Source organism: Schistocerca gregaria, chromosome 2 (genome assembly GCF_023897955.1).
Source record: "Schistocerca gregaria isolate iqSchGreg1 chromosome 2, iqSchGreg1.2, whole genome shotgun sequence".
Lineage (NCBI taxonomy): Eukaryota > Metazoa > Arthropoda > Insecta > Orthoptera > Acrididae > Schistocerca > Schistocerca gregaria.
The window spans coordinates 383517029-383533029 of NC_064921.1; the positions used below are offsets into that span (position 1 = coordinate 383517029).

At 42.3% G+C, this 16001-nt stretch overlaps 1 protein-coding gene across 1 annotated transcript in view; it reads right to left on the reverse strand.

The window, feature by feature from the left end:
* Nucleotides 1-16001, reverse strand: part of LOC126320783 (esterase FE4-like) — an 84777-nt gene that overhangs the window by 34444 nt on the left and 34332 nt on the right. The window contains exons 6-7 of the mRNA XM_049994121.1: nucleotides 14389-14588; nucleotides 11144-11309 (exon numbers count right to left, since the gene is read on the reverse strand). Of these exons, the coding sequence (XP_049850078.1) occupies nucleotides 11144-11309; nucleotides 14389-14588 (366 nt within the window). The remainder of the gene's footprint in view (nucleotides 1-11143; nucleotides 11310-14388; nucleotides 14589-16001) is intronic.

Sequence of the window (16001 nt, forward strand, 5' to 3'; positions counted from 1 at the left end):
CAGGAGGAAAATATCTGTAAACGAATCTGTATTCATTTGGGTTAAAGGCAAAGGTGTATGTGAATATGTAAAATTTGTTGGTGATTGTACTGTATATTTCCATAAATAAATAATTTTTTTGCAAACTGATCTGTAGCGTAGCCGTAACAAATGCTTTCCAGAGTTTTAGAAATATGAATCTGTCTGTTGCCGTTCATTCGTATTTCCCACTATATCACGTGAGACATGGCCAAGCTGAGTTTCATAAAGGCGGTGATTTCTAAAACCATGCTGATTCTTGCACATGAGCTTCTTATCCTCAAGAAAATTTAATATATTCCAAATGAGAATATGTTCAAGGATTCTGCAGGAAACGGACGTTAGGGATATTGGTTGTAACGCCGGAAGTGCATATCCTCCTATTTCCATCTATTGCACTGCAATTATTTTTCCTTCTTTTGTTACTTGAAGATATAACATTTCTGTGTCTTTGTATATAGTAACTGTTTTACTATTTGTATATATATGCATTTATGTCGATGTACAATTGGTTTGTTTTGTGAATATTATTTATATTTATACGCTGGGTCTGGCCTAAGGAAAACTATGCTATTGAACGAATACATCGATAGGTCTTGTGGAGAACCAAAGTGTTTACGATCTTTGGTAGTATTAACTCTGCCGCGTGGAGCGCGGGCAGAGGAGAGTCTGGCTGGAGTATGGCGGTGGTGCAGGTGTGTTGTGTGACGCTCCCGCGAGTTGCCGCGCTTTCGGGGTTTGGCAGCATGTAATTGCGGTCGACTTGCTATGATAGATCTTGACACGGTGTCGCGGACTGGAAGCATTAGTTGGCGCACATCAAGAGCCCGTTTCGGCTGGAGACCGTGTCGAGAAGGAGGCGCGCCAACATCCAGCTTCTGCAACAGCGACGGCCGACAATGACTGACTGTCGCCACCTCCCCGATCGACGACTGCAAACCTTCAATCAACCAACAAGGAAGACTGGAAGCACGTAAAGTTTTAGAACTGTATGGAAGGCCTCAACTTTTAAAATTGTTGCATCCCAAAATTACAGCAACTTAGCATGAACCGTTGTTGCTCATTGTCCCAATTGCATTTCCAAGCAGGGTCCCTTCCTTTTCCGAAATGAACCCGAGTGTCGTTGTAATTCAGACGCCAGCATTAAAGTAATATCATTCCATTTCACTGCTTTAATTTCAAAGTTCAGTTAAGGTATTCATAGCTGGCTACAATATTTAGATTACACAAGCACAAACTAAGAGTGCGAGTTTTGTTACCGTATTTTAGCTTACCTGTGACTGCAGCTCATCTTGGTACGTACTAAATTTTACTATTGTTAATTGTTCAGAATCATTTAATTCAAGTTCAACGTTAAATCTCTTATTTCTAAATTGCGTAGATACAAGTAGCTTTAGAAATGATTGTTGATGTAGCCCAAGAATAACCGTATTTTACTTAATTTCGATGTGCTTCAGAAACCAAGCTCACTATTAATTTCAGTCACTAAATTAACTTTCAATTTTCCGGTTTTATTAATTCTTTTGCTAAAATAAGTCAGAGTGTAGCGAAATTTATTACTTCTGACAAACTTTCAGTTTTCACACTGCACGTGTCAATCTTCAGTTGCCACTCTTCTAGTCGTAATTATATGTGTAATAACCTTTCTTTTTCAGTTACTATAGTAATTGTACATAGGACTGGCGACCGTAATTTCCCCCAAATCTCAAATATCTAATTACCGCTAGTTAATTGTTAACGTAAAGACCGCACATTTACTTTCTTTATTAACCTTACCCTTTTCTCAAAATTAATTTCCACCAATTTCATTTGCATTTTTCCTTTCATTTAGTTGTAACTCTTTCCTCTCTCTTTATCGACAGATTAACTTCGGTGACGATTGCTTTTCCCAAATTTCCGTTACGTACGCGCGGTTTAATTTTTCACTGTATTTGAGGTCGATAAGTGAGAGGGAGGGTCCATGGTCTCTAATTTTTCGGGGCAATTTTACCTCTCTTGCATACCGGAGTCACCTGCGCTTTTGCCGATGTCGTGGTGTTAAAATGGGGTCGTTGGCAGGGAAGGCCCACCGTTAGGGAGTGTTCAATGCACTGTGTGTTGATACACACATGTTCTCTGGTCAGCATTAAAGTCTGACGTCATCTCCGCCACAGTTCGCCGCCTGTCGTGTTATACCACTCTGCCCAGCCCACGACGTCCGACGTTGTAACGAGTGATGGCCACCCAACGCTACGACTCCTGGTCATGATTTCACCTTGGTTTCGCCACGTGGTGGGGACACTCGCTGTAGCACTCCTTAAATAGCCGAAAACTCGTGCAGTTACCGAAGTGCTCCAACGGAGCCCCCGGGTCCTCGCAGCGTGCCCTCCGTCAAACTGAGATACATCACGCACCTTCTCCATTCAACACACGGACAGCACGCTCACTGGTTGTACATGCACCGTGCGTGTGACTGACCAGCAGTCGTTTCTCGCCAGGCGACGCCGCTATCGCCTTGACCGGTTTATATCGATAGTAGGTCGGTGTTCGTAATGTCCTGGCTGATCAGTGTATATTGAATATTTCCAGCGTTATGAAGATGAGTGTTGCCGCCTTGGACTACGCTACTCCTTGCTACACCAATGACAGACCAAACAGAACTGTTTGTCTAACACATACCAACTAATGCTCCAGTTGCAGTAACCGCATGTCTATTTAGAAATAAGGTATGGTCATCCAAAGTGGTAGAACACCTCCATCTTGCTTCATAATTAGAGAAATGCACTGCTACCGTCATAAACATACTGACGGCACAGGGCACCTGCTGAACGTTGTGGTACTAGAGGGAAACTAAATTTTAGTGGATTAATAGTTGAGTTTGATAGGATACTTCGATAACAAACTGCTAATAACAGGTTTTTCACTTTATTTGACCAAATCTAGTGTAAGAAAAAAGACATTAAAAGCCACTGAAAGCGTCTTAACTTTATTATAACTATTACTAACAAGACTTAGCAATATTTTTTTCTAAATTTCCATATTATGTGTATGGTGAAATTACAAAATTATTGTAAGTAGTGGGATATGGAGAAAGTGGTCACGGCGGGAAAGGTGGCCAATACATAATTTTTCCCCTGGACAATGCTACTGCCTGTCGAGAAGAGGTCGAACTAGTTGCCAGTCAGTTTTCCAGAGGAGGCCTGGTCCGTTGTTTTTTAGTAAAAGCTTTTCTTAATAGCAACTTTCAGTTGCCTAATGTAAGGTAAGTTATATATATTTATCTTATTACCTCACTTAGACGTAGGGTAATACACTTTTACAATATAAATGACTAAATAGCATCTTTTTGCTTATGAATGTGGTTGCGAGTTGTTTCCTTCGGTTTGATAATTTCACTGTGAAATAGCGTCCAGTCGGGAAAAGTAGCAGGTTTGCTGATCGGAAAAAGCAGCCGAGGTAACTGTTTTTTTTCTGGTCATTTTCGATTTGTTTTCACCACAGACAGTTAGTTACTTCCACATAACAGGTGTAGAAGGATGAAACCGGGATTTCCCTGTACGTGCTGCTAGGCGTCAGTGCAGGGCTCGTGAGGCTGCGTCCGCAGCTCCATGTGCTTTCTGCAACGGTTCACGAAGAATGCCAACACTCGTTAACCCAAGTTCCACGCGCTGATGTTTGTTTGAAGTCTGTAAACATGTTGAGTTTTGTGCCTACCAACTACGATTTGCCGACGGCACTGGTTTTCTGTTATCATTTGCAGAAAACTGCTGCAGAACCGCATCGAATGTTTGTCGAAACTTTCGGCGAACATCCTCTTGCGAAAACAGTGTTTCGAGTGATTCAAAAAATTAAAATGTGCTGATTTTGACGTGAGAAATGACGAGCGCGGGACACCACAGAAGAAGTTCGCAGACAACGAATTACAGGCCTTATTGGATGAAGATTATACTCAAACTCACCATGATCTCGAGGAACAACTAGATGTGAAGTAGAAAGCCGTTTCTCTTCGGTTGAAAGCTATGGGAAAGGTGCAGAATGTGGGAAACTGAGTTCCGCATATACTGAATGAAAGGCGGCAAGCAACTCGAAAGACCACTCGAGAAATACCATCGAATAGTGACAGGTGATGAAAACTGGACCTTAAGCATCGTAAATCATGGGTGAACCTAGGAAAACCATCGACGTGCACTTCAAGGCGAAATCACTTCGGAGAGAAGACAATGCTCTGTGCTTGGTGGGATCAGTAGGGTGTGATCTGTTACGAGGTGCTAGGACCTGGTGGAACCGTTAACACTGAACAGTACCAACAGCAAATGATCTATGTAAATCGAGCATTAAGTGAAAAACGACTAGAATATGGAAAAAGGCAACACAAAAGTCGTATTTCTCCATGATAACGCCCCATCAGACACACCAAAACTGGTCAGGGAACCATTCGAGACGTTCAGTTGGGAAACACTTGGGCATACGACTAATTCTCTAGACTTGGCTCCTTTCGATTATCATCTATTTGCATCACTGGGGCACGCTCTCACTGAAAAATTCTTTAATTCGTATGAAAATGTACGACAATGGCTCGCTGACTGGTTCACTTCAAAAGAAGAAGTGTTTTTTTGGGATGGCATTCATAGCACACCGGAGAGATGAAAGAAATGTATAAACATCTATGGAGATAATATGAATAAAATATTGTTTATCAGTTTCAAAAAACAGAAGAGTAATTATTGCAACCAAATTCCTGTTTCATATTTCTACGCCTGGTATCATATATAATAGTACAGATGGACTTATAAATCCCTTTACTTACAAAGCTATGATTTGCCATTATATCCATTTGTGATGGTTCAGTTGATTGATTTGGCGGACAAGACCAAACTGCGAGGTCACCGGTCTCGTCGGATGAGGGAAGGAAGTCGGCAGTGCCCTTTCAGAGGAACCATCTCTGCATTTGCCTGTAGCGATTTAGGGAAATCACGAAAAACCTAAATCACGATGGCCGGACACGGGATTGAACCGTCGTCCTCCCGAATGCGAATCCAGTGTGCTAACCACTGCGCCACCTCGCCCGATGTGATGGTTCTGAATTAATTAAACAACGTTATGTAAACCCATCTCTTCTTTCAGAAATTAGGGCAACAAAATGCCTAGAAAGTTAGAGAATACGTTCATAAACCAGAGCAACGAACATGTGGCACTAATGTGATGAAAAATGCAATTGAGGCGGTAAAGAATGATACAGATTCGTATTCTAGTGCACTTGGGTTGCTAGATTAAATTTAAAAAATTACCCAAACAGCCTGGAGGAAAGATTTGGTTAGCTGAACGCAAACACAATAAAAAACTTAATAAACACAAATAACAGCCCGCCCGGCTAGCCGTTCGGTCTAACGCGCTGCTTCCCGAGCGGAAAGACGTGCCGGTCACCGGCACGAATCCGCCCGGCGGATTTTTGTCAAAGTCCGGTGTACCGGCCAGTCTGTGGATGGTTTTTAAGGCGGTTTTCCATCTGCCTCGGTGAAAGCCGGCTGGTTCCCCTCACTCCACCTCAGCTACACTATGTTGGTGATTGCTGCCCAAACACTGTCTCCACGTACGCGTACACCATAATTACTCTACCACGCAGACATCTGGGGTTACACTCGTCCGGTATGAGACATTCCCAGGAGAGTCCACTGGGGGCCGAACCGCACAAAAACCCTGGGTTCGGTGTGGGGCGACGGTGGAGTGGGGGACATGAAAAAGCTTTCTGATGTCTTGCCGGAAGATGGAGCCGATGTGCTCCAGAGAGTCCCTGAGTGACACTTTTGTTCCATGTTCCCGCGAGACATCACAAAGCTCTTTCATGCATCTCTCACCACAAGCTATTTAACGTCCAATAGCAAACTTCTGTGGACAGCTGGAAGGCGTCGCCATGGGTAGTACTCTTATTCCAGTGGCGGACAACTTCTTCATGGAACACTTCTGAGCACAGGCACTGGACTTGGCACCTTGTGAAACCTTAAGTGTGGTGCAGACACTTCGACGAGACCTTCGTTGTGTGGAGCCATGGTGAAGAGCAGCTCTGTGACTTCGCAAGACACCTGCACAGTCTCCGTGCCAACATAAAATTAACTACGGATGTAGAGAAGGACAAAAAACAACAATCTCTGAGATGTTCTGCTACCAAGGGATGGTGAAAACCTGGGACACAGCACATATCTAAAACCGACACACACGGACCGATATCTGCACAGACTATCAAAGCACCAACCGAGCCAAAAAAAGGCATGATTAAAACACTCGTAACGCCGGCAAGACGAATAAGTCAGCCACAGCATCTCAGACGCAAAATACAATACTTGGAGAGTGTCCTGAGGAGCGACGGTGACATTAGAAGCATAAAAGGTCCAAAAACTCGGCAACGTGAGAAATCAGAATAAAAAATATGGGTTACGGCCTTTCTACATCTACATGACTACTCTGCAATTCACATTTAAGTGCTTGGCAGAGGGTTCATCGAACCACAATCATATTATCTCTCTACAATTCCACTCCCGAACAGCGAGCGGGAAAAACGAACACCTAAACCTTTCAGTTCGAGCTCTGATTTCTCTTATTTTATTTTGATGATCATTCCTACCTATGTAGGTTGGGCTCAACAAAATATTTTCGCATTCGCAAGAGAAAGTTGGTGACTGAAATTTCGTAAAAAGGTCTCGCCGCGACGAAAAACGTCTATGCTGTAATGACTTCCATCCCAACTCGTGTATCATATCTGCCATACTCTCTCCCCTATAACGCGATAATACAAAACGAGCTACCCCTTTTTGCACCCTTTCGATGTCCTCCGTCAATCCCACCTGGTAAGGATCCCACACCGCGCAGCAATATTCTAACAGAGGACGAACGAGTGTAGTGTAAGCTGTCTCTTTAGTGGACTTGTTGCATCTTCTAAGTGCCCTGCCAATGAGACGCAACCTTTGGCTCGCCTTCCCGACAATATTATCTATGTGGTCCTTCCAACTGAAGTTGTTCGTAATTTTAACACCCAGGTACTTAGCTGAATTGACAGCCTTGAGAATTGTACTATTTATCGAGTAATCGAATTCCAACGGATTTCGTTTGGAACTCATGAGGATCATCTCACACTTTTCCTTATTTAGCGTCAGTTGCCACCTGACACACCATACAGCAATCTTTTCTAAATCGCTTTGCAGCTGATACTGGTCTTCGGATGACCTTACTAGACGGTAAATTACAGAATCATCTGCGAACAGTCTAAGAGAACTGCTCAGATTGTCACCCAGGTCATTTATATAGATCAGGAACAGTAGAGGTCCCAGGACGCTTCCCTGGGGAACACATGATATCACTTCAGTTTTACTCGATGATTTGCCGTCTATTACTACGAACTGCGACCTTCCTGACAGGAAATCACGAATCCAGTCGCACAACTGAGACGATACCCCATAGCTCCGCAGCTTGATTAGAAGTCGCTTGTGAGGAAGGGTGTCAAAAGCTTTCCGGAAATCTAGAAATACGGAATCAACTTGAGATCCCCTGTCGATAGCGGCCATTACTTCGTGCGAATAAAGAGCTAGCTGCGTTGCACAAGAGCGATGTTTTCTGAAGCCATGCCTTTCTGCCATACATTCCCACAGTGACGGACAGAATCGGCGGTATATTGTGCAAACACAGCGTAAAGACTATTTACAAACCGACAAAGAAAATCAAATAGAGTCTCAGATCAGCAAAGGGAGGATCACAGAACATAAGCGACATTGCAGGTTGGGGCAGGTGGAGAATTCGGCTGTGGCACAGCACGCGCTGTGTGAGACCAAGCAGGGAGTAAATAAAATTCGCCAACACGGAAGTTCTGGCTGTAGAAAAGAACTATCACACCCGCTTGTTCAGAAAAGCTGCAGAAATACACAAACACGAGAACAGCTTCAACAAGAAAGAGGAATGCCTCAAGGCAAACGGATCCTGGCTTCCCGTCCACAAATGACCGCGGAGAAGCCCTTGGACATTGGTGCGCCAAGTATATATAGTTTGCAGCCGCAAGCTCGGTTGCAGTCCACCACCATCAACGGAGGGCGAGACTTTGACAATGGCAGCCACTCGTGCTGGCGAAACGTCTGAAAAATTATCAGGCGAATATCAACTGAAGAACTCGAGACAGAAGCCAACGGGCAGTTTGTCAACAAGTGGCCACGATAGGCTTAACAATTTTGTACTGTAAACGGTCCTGAAATCTCGAACCTTACTACCCTTGGATGTCAAAAGGCTATAGGCCACTACATTGTAGCATACCGGTAAAATTTTACATGACTATCATTGTGCAAAATTAATGTAATTTTAGATGAAGTGCCGATAAGCATATTAGTAGTGCTCACTTTCTCCTTTCTAACATTAATCATAAGATGAACATCAACAAAAGCAGAACGAGCATAATCGAATGTGTCTCGAGGTCCGAATGGCCGAAACCACGAGCCTGCGTAGAGCGAAGATAACGGAGTACTTCACCGGGGTCAGCATCGACTACAAGCAGCTGGACGATCTTCCGTCGGTCGGTAGGCCACATTCGTGTAGGACGACCGCTCAGTGTCTTGGCTGCCCTCTTCTACCTGGCTTTCATCGCCACCACTCAGTAACTGCTGCGACGCACCTTGGATCCATGGAACGGCTTTCTGATAAAGGGGAGTAACATTGTGTAATACTCTTGGTGATTTGTTTCATGGTCTACCTGCCCTCGTCATTTTCTGGTTTGTATCCGATCTTGAGAGTTTTTCTCGATCGATTCTTTGGTCGCAGATGTAGGCAGCAGTATTGTACTAAGACACCAGTCGTCGTTTGAAAATTTGTCACGCTCTTATAAGGCCTTTCCTATCTGACTTGTACCTGATCATTACTGTTCTAATTAGTCAGCTCTTGGTCGTAAATACAACCGGAACAATTGAACTAAGTCACAGGTTGTCGTTAAACAAAAGAGGGGCCTTGTCGTTAGATTTAGCTGTTAACCGGCTCAGTTCTTTGATTGTAATTACATTTCTCAGTCATTAGTTATAATCTGAACAATCTGTTGTATTAAGCTGCTCCTTTCCGTGTTTGGAAGACCCGTTCATTATTGATGTAATTTAGCTGGATCTTGTGGTTCCGTTAAGTGAGTTCTCTTGTAATAATTGTCCACAAGCGATGATTTAAGACGTTCCTTCAGGGCGGTCTTAATAACTGACAATCAGTTTACCCTTGAAAATATTAACAGCCGAGTGTCACCAGGGTTTTAGTCAATAGTCAGAAGGGACGGGTTGCGATCCATTCGCTCCCTGGTTGCCGAGTGAAATTAAGAGTTTGGTTGCTTTGCAGTAAGCTTTATCATTGTCATATCGTTTACTAATCTGTTTCACCTTTAAGCACAGGTGCGTACCTTTACCCCGAACCTTTCGACATACAGCTCTCAAATTAAAAGTTAAGACATTTGTTTTGAGTAATGAATCACTCTTGTAATTAGTGGTACTTTGTCGTTTTTATATGTTCTAGAAGGGCATTTAGTACGACAGACTGTGTCCAGTGCGGTAGTAAACACCGCAGTTTCAACCTGTAACGGGCGGGCTACAGGTCCGGCCACCTTGAAATCATTGTCATATTTTGCAATACAGCCTTCAGATTTCTTTTTGACGATTAAAAGCTTATTCAACTTAAGATTTAAGGTCAAAATAATTTTGCCAATCTGTTCATTTTGTTAAAGAAAATGTTATGGTTAAATGCTTATAAGACACATTATATATATTGTTAAATTAACGAGCTGTGTGAAAAGAAAGTTTTATGATGGGTTCTCCCTTCCACGTTTTCCTAAGCCCCAGTATGTACCACGTTTGCTGCGCGGGATCACCCGAGCGGTCTAAGGCGCTGCGGTCATGGGCTGTGCGGCTGGTCCCGGCGGAGGTTCTAGTTCTCCCTCGGGAATGGGTGTGTGTGTTTGTCCTTAGGATAATTTAGGTTAAGTAGTGTGTAAGCTTAGGGACTGATAACCTTAGCAGTTAAGTCCCATAATATTTCACGTGCACCAAGTACCACGTATCAGTAACAATATTAATTTGATTATTACAGAGCGAAGATCGGATGTAAATACTACTTTCATTGTTGGTTACTGGGAAGGAGACATTCAGCCGACACTGATGGTGAACAACAATTTCACAATAATCACCCTAACAGTGTCTGAGGGAAGTACCATACACCCTTCAAATTCCTTGGATGCTCTTCATAGTCTCATTCTGAGACAAGTCGCGACCGTGGTGTCTACAAGGTGTGGCTGTATTTATACGGCATAAGATTCATAACCTCGTAAGGTCTGCAGAGTGAAATGTTCAGAGACTTCTGGAGACAATATGTACAAGGGCAAAACGTTTGGGAACTTAATAGAATGCATACTGTGCAGTAGGACATTAATGATGATTAGCTAGGATATATAATAAATGATTGTTTCCATTTAATTTTTATCGCAAATGGAGGTATATATAAGTGAATCAAATTCACTGAAAATTCATAATTATTCGCTTCTCTAACTTGGAGGCCTCGCAGATAGGAAATACCATGTCACTACTGAAAACTCAGCCAAGATCCTATATGTGACAGAGGGACAGTTGCTCGTTGAACCGCTCAGGCATAATGTTCTTCAGTATATGTAAATTAGATACCTCATTTTCTCTGATAATAGGTATTGTAAAAGAAACTAAAAGCACTCGTTATTACAACAATAATACTCACGTCGCACTGTTTCTCATGACCTTGTCGATGTGATATTAAACCCTACATAGGCGTAACTTTCTGTCATCTTTAGAATTTGTCAGCTTTGCAGTATATAACGAGTACTCGCAATAACAATAATCCACGTAATACTTATACATTCAGCTAGATCCACGTAAATATTGCGTCTCCATATGTGTTGTTAAATGCTTTCCAAGTTACTAGACCAACATGCAAAGTACATACCGAATCACAGCTAACAAGCAAGCAGAATTTGTTTGATATTATCTGTATATTAATAAAACGTCCAGTTTTAGAATTCTAAGAGACTAGAGAAACAATAGTGAGCGCAGACGATTACTATACAAATGTTTTTACACCATAATTATTAAACAGAAATGAAAACATTTATTTTACGTACGCTGTGTGTAGCTAACTAATTCGAGGTCAGTATTGCCAGCCATAAAAGGAACCAGATTGAAGCGGCCTTCAGACAAAAGCGTCCACGGCTCTTCTGCCAAGAACGCCCCGTCGAGCACCGGTTCAGCGCTGGGCACCCAGATACACGTGAACGACGACATGCTGTCCTGCCACAGAAAATGTTTTACATACTTACTACTGTTACTTCCAGCAAGGACAGCCTATTCAGTGTGAAGCTGCCTTCGTCTAAAGAATATATTAAGTAAGGTTAATGCTTTTTCTTTAAATTATATCGAACACTTTTCCTTCATACAGCGAAATCAGCAGCAGCTGACAAGCTCTTAGAGTTATCCAACCAATAATGAAGTTTACTAAGTTACATAGCACTACTTTATTTCGTTTAAATTCTACGGTTGTAGCTTTAGATGAAGAACATATAGCGTTTATGCGAATAATGATCGCAAAATCATGGCGTAATCCTTTTTGTGTTGAATTTACAGCGTTTTGCCTAAGTTTATTTTTATGTTAGTGATAGATGCAGCACTACATACATTAGACCCTATTACCCTGTACTTATCTTCCATTGTCATAGAAAAAGAGGAATGTTCCTTTAAACCGTCAGATAGTTCTGCTGACTTTGAAATGCTATTCATCATCTGCAGCTTGACATCTGTTAGGCAGCCACTGTTGCTTGGTTTCAGTGTTTCTCCGAAGTTTCCTTTTCACAGCATAACGCCGATTCTACACTACTGGTCATTAAGATTGCTACACCACGAAGATGACGTGCTACATACGCTAAATTTAACCGACAGGAAGAAGATGCTGTCATATGCAAATGATTAGCTTTTCGGAGAATTCACACAAGGGTGTCGCCGGTGGCGACACCTACAACGAGCTGACATGAGGAAAGTTTCCAACAGATTTCTCATACACAAACAGCAGTTGACCGGCGTTGCCTGGTGAAACGTTGTTGCGATGCCTCGTGTAAGGAGAAATGCGTACCATCACGTTTCAGATTGTAGCCTATCGCGATTGCGGTTTATCGTATCGCGACACTGCTGCTCGCGTTGGTCGAGATCCAATGATTGTTAGCAGAATATGGAATCGGTGGGTTCAGGAGGGTCACACGGAACGCCGTGATGGATCCCAACGGCCTCGTATCACTAGCAGTCGAGATGACAGGCATCTTATCTGCGTGGCTGTAACGGATCGTGCAATCAGGTCTCGATCCCTGAGTCAACAGATGGGAACGTTTGCAAGACAACAACCATCTGCACGAACAGTTCGACGACGTTTGCAGCAGCGTAGATTATCAGCTCGGAGATCATGGCTGCGGTAACCCTTGACGCCTCATCACAGACAGGAGAGCCTGCGATGGTGTACTCAACGACGACATGGGTGCACGAATGGCTAAAGTCATTTTTTCGGATGAATCCAGGTTCTGTTTACAGCATCATGATGATCGCATCTGTGTTTGGCGATCGCACATTGTTAGCGTCTATTCGTCATCACCATACTGGCGTATCGCCCGGCGTGATGGTATGGGGTGCCATTGGCTACACGTATCGTTCACCTCTTTTTCGCACTGACGGCACTTTGAATGGTAGACGTTACATTTCAGATGTGGTACGACCCGTGGCTCTACCCTTCATTCGATCCCTGCGAAACCCTACACTTCAGCAGAATAATACACGACCGCATGTTGCAGGTCCTGAACGGACCTTCCTGGATACATAAATTGTTCGACTGCTGCCCTGGCCAGCACACTCTCCAGATCTCTCACCAATTGATAACGTCTGGTCAATGATGACCGAGCAACTGGCTCGTCACAATACGCCAGTCACCACTCCTGATGAACTGTGGTATCGTGTGGAAGCTGCATGGGCAGCTGTACCTGTACACGCCATCCAATCTCTGTTTGAGTCGATGCCCGGGCGTATCAAGGCCGTTATTACGGCCAGAGGTGGTTGTTCTGGGTACTGATTTCTGAGGATCTATGCACCCAACTTGCGTGAAATTTGTCCAATGAATACCCGTTTATCATCTGCGTTTCTTCTTGGTGTAGCAATTTTAATGGCCAGTAGTGTACTAGTACATATGTAAACTCACGTGAAGACATTCAGGCAGTGAGCTAGACACTTTGAGTTCCTTCATTCGTGCCAAGTCTCTCATTTCTCTCGGTTGACTCATTGTGACGGTAAGCACAATATGTAGTTGAGTCAGCACAAGTTTTGTCTGGGATACATGACATGACACTGAGTACAGGGCACTCAGTGAACAGGATGGATACGTTTACCCATGGTCTCCCATCTCAACGCATCATGAGTGTGTGATCTGTACACACCCAATGTTATCTCCCTTGTCAATATCACCAATATCAAAAATCACATTAGTGATCTAATACCTAGTCCTTCGAAGTTATGACTGTATGGTTTTCGTCATTTCTGCGTCCCAGCAGCGCCAGAGGTAGCTAACGTCGTGACAATTGGAAATAAAACCTGGCAACTGCTGTTTTCACGTCAAATGACGGGTTTGTTAATTCAATCGCAGAGGGAAGTAACTCTGCGGTCAGCGCTTTTGTCACTCGTAGAGGAAACTTGGGACGACTCAGATAGAAGATTTTGTGTTATGAAAGTTATGAAAATTGCACTATATGAACTGAGAAACTTATATGCCATTCCGATAACAACATAAGGGATGAAAGTTTTCTCCTCTGAAACATAACGTAAGTGCCAAGGAACATGTAAGCCTGTTGATTAAAAAAAATCTGCGGGATGCAATGGATAAAGAAGCGTTGGGTACAAAAATTATATCACAAATTCTCTAGGAATGTACATATCACTGACATAAATGTTAACACCCCTGCAAAACCCAGTGTCTATTAAAGTCTATTTACTAGTATATTCAGAATTTTCTTTCTATTTTAATCTGTATAACTCTTGGTTAATTCACAAAAACAAGCTTTTTATTGGATATGCGATGTAAGATGATTAGGCGAGAGTATAACAGTAGTAAGGCAGACAACTATACCTAAGGAAATACATCACAGGTAACTGACGTGAAAGTAAGTTACAGCACTAAATTTTCCATGAAAATTATTAAATCGATATTATGGCATTCTGTGTCTTACAATTATTGTTATTTGCTTTTGGTTTGTCAAGACATTTTTCATGTGCTGTAAAACGCAGCGATGTAACTTAAAGTTTTTCATTGAATTAAAGAAAATAATGAGTGACATATACATACCTCTTCCGACAGAGCAACGTACGGGTCCATCACTAGCGTAGATGGATCTATATTTTTCAGAAAATTTACAAGATCGTTTGAAGTTTTCCCTGTGTATCCCAAGTGTTGGGCAAACCTTATCGCCCTGTCTGTTGCATTTCTAGAGAATGCCCAAGGGTTTAATGTCGATCCGCTCATTGCTATGGCGTTCTTGAACAGACCTGTCGAGGAACGAAGTTTTCTGATAAGTACATGCATTTATGTAGTAGGCACACATGAAAACAACACTTTTCCATTTAATAAAGTTTGTATATAAACTGTTTCAAACTGCATTTCTATTTTTATAACGTACGTGCGCAGCTAATGTGAGCTGCAAGACGCCAGAGTCAATATTTAATGATGTTTGGCGCATAATAACAATGCTAGTAGGATATAGGCATAGACATAATATTATGTGAATAAAATAAATACTAGTTTAATACACGCTTTCCATGTATTGTCTAGAACAGACTCCTCTCTCTGAGAAGTAATGCTGTCAAAGCAGGTAAAAGAACAGGTATCACCTTTAAATGCTTATGTCTCACTGCCATAAGCAGAAACTGATAATACGCACCGATTGTGAGCTTTCTTTTTCAGACGAATCGGAAGTTTGCTTCAGTTTAACCAGCAAGGCACTCGACATATTTAGTTCTCTGTTTATTCATTTCACTTTCCATTGCGTTATCGTCGTCACCTTCGCTAAACAGAAAAACGCATCAACAGTTTGTATGACTTCACTGTTAATTTGTAGTTCTCGCTTTTCAGTTTTGATTACATTGTTACCGGTTTATTGTAAAAGCCTACTTTCAAAACTGCTCCTATTAATGCTTCCATTCCTGGTAGCATTTTTATCTGTATTAGAAGCAAAAAATACATTCTCTTCAGCAAAATAAGGTTGGTTAAGATTAGATTTTCCACCTATGTTTCCCTGGTTGCGTGATAAAAAGGGGCCTCGAGGGCGGTTGCAAGGTTTTTGAAGACACAGAAAGTTCTTTCTGACTCCTGTTTCAGTCCTTCATTTCTCGTAATGCTGATGATGTCTGACTTGTGTTGTAAGAGAGACTTTCATATTCTCTAGTATAATAACACAGACTGCTTCTTAAAGCTCGTCTGGATGTACGAGGAGGCAATACGGAGGTGATGGATTTCACCTGAAAAGATAATTACTTACACTACTGTTTTTTTACTATTTTTCTGTAGGAGCGAGTTTTAAGTCTGTAGGATAATGTACCTACGAACACAGGAAATCTTTTCGTCGGTACTTCAGACTGGAGACTGCAGAGCGCACTAGATACCGACATAAACAGTTTACTCCTTTTTCAACCGTTTTTGTTCTTGTTAGACATGAGGCTTTATTTTGCGCAGTATTTGTAAATATTTCGCGTTCTACAAATTTAAGTGCTGTATAATACACACATCAAAAAAAGTTTTGCACCACTCGGTTCTGAGAGTTCCGGAACTTGCACAGAAAATTGGAGATCAACACTAACATCGTTTACGCCCTTTTTATTGCTCACGAAAACCACACAAACTGAGAAGTAGTAAATGGCAGTGTTATGGCAAGACTGTTTATCTGGAACGAAAATTTTATGACC